The sequence below is a fragment of the Vicia villosa genome, unplaced genomic scaffold, assembly GCF_029867415.1.
Source record: "Vicia villosa cultivar HV-30 ecotype Madison, WI unplaced genomic scaffold, Vvil1.0 ctg.000405F_1_1_3, whole genome shotgun sequence".
Taxonomy (NCBI): Eukaryota; Viridiplantae; Streptophyta; class Magnoliopsida; order Fabales; family Fabaceae; genus Vicia; species Vicia villosa.
In genome coordinates this window covers 42585-46858 of record NW_026705183.1, presented here as the reverse complement: position 1 = coordinate 46858, position 4274 = coordinate 42585, and the positions used below count along the sequence as shown (strand labels likewise).

General features: G+C 33.7%; 1 protein-coding gene across 2 annotated transcripts; it reads right to left on the bottom strand.

Annotated features, from left to right (window-relative positions):
* Positions 1 to 1461: 1461 nt before the first annotated feature.
* On the bottom strand, positions 1462 to 2927 carry LOC131627849 (uncharacterized). Of its 2 annotated transcripts, XM_058898712.1 has the most exons (4): positions 2870 to 2927; positions 2531 to 2812; positions 2142 to 2269; positions 1462 to 2007 (listed from the first exon to the last, which is right to left on the bottom strand). In XM_058898712.1, exons 2-4 carry the CDS (start codon positions 2736 to 2738, stop codon positions 1912 to 1914), a joined length of 432 nt encoding a protein of 143 aa, XP_058754695.1. In that variant the 5' UTR covers positions 2739 to 2812; positions 2870 to 2927; the 3' UTR covers positions 1462 to 1911. The 2 variants fall into 2 exon arrangements, with proteins under 2 accessions (XP_058754695.1, XP_058754694.1); XM_058898711.1 differs by having other exon boundaries at positions 2531 to 2911.
* Between the last annotated feature and the right edge of the window lie 1347 nt (positions 2928 to 4274).

Below are 4274 nucleotides of genomic sequence, written 5' to 3'. Positions count from 1 at the left end.
AACCAAATTCCTGCTATAGATATACCAGCTGCTGCACCTTTACCAAGACCTACTTATATAGAACCAAATTTAATCTCACAACAAGCAAAGTGAGTAAAAAATGTAGTAGTGAAGTAACTGCTAAACTGTTAATAATGATATTTTAGTATTTATTAATGATACTGTTAATAATGATATTTTAGTATTTATTAATGATATTTTAGCTCAAGTAAAAATTCTCCTAATTTGTGAAGAAACTTGAACAAAAAGTGTTGTGCTGTGAAAACAAGTCCATGATTTAAAGCATTTATTCATGGTTTGGCAAACCTTGGGGACCAACATAAAATGTGTATGAATGAATGAGAGGATGATTTATATATATTCAGCTCCTCTTATCTTAGAGACTGTGCAGCTGTCTACATGCACTACAATGACAAACAAAAAGAATTTTCCAGCTCTACAATTTCACCTTTTGAAATGGTATATATCATATCAATTGGCTTGCATAACAAATTTACAAGGGGGGCCAGAAACAAACACAAATTTATACAGTCATTGAATCTAGTTAATGATAAATTTACAAGTTATGATTCTTTTAATACATAATAAAACAAATCACTTGTAGTGTATGAGAAGGAGAGATACTTTTTCAACTTTTTCGACAACTTTTAAGTTTTCATTAATGTTTATCACTAGTCTTGAAAAGAAAATGACCAAATAGGAATGATATGTCGGAATATACCTTCTTTTGGAAGATAATCTCTGCTAGAATTTATCAATTGTCCAGTAAAATATACTTCTATAACTTAATAGCAACTCATTTATTTGCTAGAATTATTACCATGCAAACTAACTAGCATAAGAAACAAATTTATGTTCAATTAACATCAACCATAAACTTATAACATAGATTCATTTAATTATCATATTTGAAACATAAGAATAAAGCTATTTTAAATACTTACCGACTAAGGGCCAAGGAATCCCATAGCAAGTAAAACTAGGTAAGCCTCAATTATCTCCTCACTGCCCTCAATTTCCTTAAACTGAAACTTGTCGGTTTCATCCTTCTCCTGGCGAATGCCTACCACTTCAAGTCCTTTTAGAGTACCATTTTCATCTCTGCTTTAGTCAGCACCTCATATGTTTTTGTGAATGATAAAAAGTATCAAATTTAACCTTAAGCTTAAGAAATAAAAACATTAGAGAATCACATATCATAATTCAAATTCAACTATACCTAGACCTTAGTAAAATTAGAAAAGTCAATTCAGTGATATTGCAATAAAAAAACTAAGCTTTACAAACAATTCAATATTCTTACAAACCTAAAACAGCACCTTCATCAACATGGGTAAGGTTTTCTCTTTCTCGAAGATTAATGTGCCATCTATCAAATTTCTTATGGACAAATTTGGGGGTTTACTAATTTTAAAATACTAGCATTGACCCCTCGTTTTTATATGACTTCTAGTTCTAGCTATGCATCACTGTTAATCCTTATGAAAGTACTATACAACAAAAATCTAAGACATGATTATTAAAATAAAATCCATCCCCGTGAAAAATCAAACATGAATTTTTTGTAAATTTCACCCCATGGAAAAATCGTTCATGCACATTTCATCCTTCAATTTCTAGCGGTACACTAAACTGACCCTTACACTGCAAATAACTTATCTACTGAAAAACTCTACACAAGGAACCTTCTAACCAAATTGAAAAAGTTATGCAACAGATTCCACTACAAAGCTATCATATTTATGCAACAGATTCCACTGCAAAACTATCAGCACTACGCAACAAATTCCACTGCAAAACTATCCTTATTATGCAACATATTTCACTTCAAGTTGAAGGCAGACACTCATATACGGACACTTTTGTCTATATGTCAGTGTCATGTCCGGTGTATGTGTATATGCTTCATATTCAACCAGAATCAACAACCGAAGAAACATAAACAAAGTGCACACTAAAGTTAAGATGACAAACCTTCTTAACTCTTTCAAAAGCACGAACAACCTCCTGCCAAGATACAAGATCCGCCTTGAAGCAGCAATTTGAATAACAAACAAACTTATCTCAATGAATTATTAACATCATAAAAATAGACAATACAAACAAGCAACTAACGTCGAAACAAGTTAGGGTTTGACTACCTTTGGTGCCTTGAATGGATAATCCGGAGGAAAATGGATCGAAACCAAAAACACACCACCAGAATAGGGGATATCAGCCGGCCCCATGATGTTTGCTTGCCAGTGAAACATATGCTCAGCAACAGGACCTAAAAATAACAACAACAAACAAACTTATTAAAATTAAATCATCAAATCACCTAACTTCTTAAACCATAACATTTCTAAACAATAATTTTGAAACCCTAAAAAATCTTGTATATTCTTAAATCCTAATCATCCTAAAAACTCATAACATAACAGATCCTTAAGATATCACAATCACCAACCAAAAACACAACAACAAGAAGCTAAAAAATTATAGATTCAAACAAAGTACAATCAGCTCTTGAATTGTCGTTGTTATTTACCTTGCAATTGCTTTGATTCACTTGTAAATATACTCTTGAAATCACCGAAAATCAATAACGAATTGGGGCTTAGGGTTTGTTTGGGATAAAGGGTAAGATTGAAGGTTTGTATGTTTGCTGTTACTGAATTCGAAACAAAACGATGATGATAGAGAGAGTTGGATCGGTGATAGCAAAGGGAGTGAAGAATCGGTAGCAGAGAGACCATGAGATAGAGCCGACAGAGATATCGATCGAGAGGTGAGCTGAGAGTTGAGAGAGAGAAACATGAGAGAGTGAGGCCTGTACACTAATGTTAAGCTGAGAGTTGAGAGAGAGAGAAACATGAGAGAGTGAGGCCTGTACACTAATGTTAGAGAGTGAGGTCGTCGCTGCTTCACGATCGTGAGAGGGAGAAGAGAAGAATTCCAAAGGTCACTTAACCCTAATTCCCTTTTATTTATTTGTTTTAGTTTTTTTTTTCTTTTTAATCTTAAAAAAAATAAAATATAAAATAAAATATAAAACAAGAGAAAGAGGGAAACCAAAAGAAAAGAGGGAAAACATGGCGGGCACCAAATTTCTGGATTTGGGCCACAGTTTGTAGTCAAAATTATAAGGTCGCGGTTGTCTAATCGTGGCAATTGAAGTACAGGCCACAGTTTTACACTCCGGATTCAATATTCTATAACATATGTCTACGCTTTGATAACCATGGCCAAATCATATATGTGGCCACAGTTTCTGAGCTGTGGAAAATTTTAGCGTGGCCGTAGGCCAAATTTCTAGTAGTGGTGTGGGTGTGGATAGTAATCCAGTGAAAAATCTAGACATGAGTGGTGTAAGATGCATAGGCGGTGGAGTAGAACATGGAGTAGAATGTGGCATAGGAATGAACATACCTGAGTCAGGAACCTCCTCTACAATGAATCTGGTGCGGCGAGGCTTTTGTTGATCCTTACCTTTTTCCTTTCTTCTTGGTGGCATTTTTTCCTATTACACGAGATAATATTTGAAAGCTAATATTACACAAGATAACATTTGAAAGCTAATATTACACAAGATAATATTTGAAAGTTAATATTACACAAGATAATATTTGAAAGATAATATTTGAGAGTTAATATAACACAAGATAATATTTAAAGTACACAGGATAATATTTGAAAGATACTATTACATATTCAATTTATTCATCATCATAATCTTTGTTGTCTTCATCCGATCTGATATTATTATCTTCAGGCTCTCCTAGCTCTTCATGCTCTTCTTCCATAGGATTTGTTGACAAAAAGATAGTTGCGTCAACTTGTTGACCCTCAACTACAGTATCACACAAACTTACCATCTCCTTAATTTCAATTACCTCATTAACAGGTGAAATCTCATCATGTTGGTATGCAACATCTTCCATTAATTCGTTAGTCTCAATGTGACCCATTGGGTTGGACTTGATTACAACAAACCATTCTCGTTTGCATGGGGTAATTGAGGATAAGGTACATAATAAACTTGCCAAATGTTATGTGCCATAATGAAAGGGTCATACTCTTTGTATTTTCTATCATTTTTTGTTCCTCTGGAAGATGGATCATACCAGTCACAATAAAATAAGATAACTTTATTTTCCAAGTCCATATAATTATATACCAACTCGTAAATATGTGTGATAACCCCATAGAAGTTGTCCTCACCACCCTCTGTAACTCCTTTTACGACTACACCACTGTTTATGATTTTCTTCCATACACTCCATTCCTCAGTG

Coding starts and splice junctions, on each gene's coding strand:
- LOC131627849 (XM_058898712.1), bottom strand. CDS start 2,738: ATGGTCTCTCTGCTACCGATTCTTCACTCCCTTTGCTATCACCGATCC. Junction 2,270..2,530: donor TGAATCAAAGCAATTGCAAG/GTAAATAACAAC, acceptor TGTTATTTTTAG/GTCCTGTTGCTGAGCATATG. Junction 2,008..2,141: donor ATCCATTCAAGGCACCAAAG/GTAGTCAAACCC, acceptor GTATCTTGGCAG/GAGGTTGTTCGTGCTTTTGA.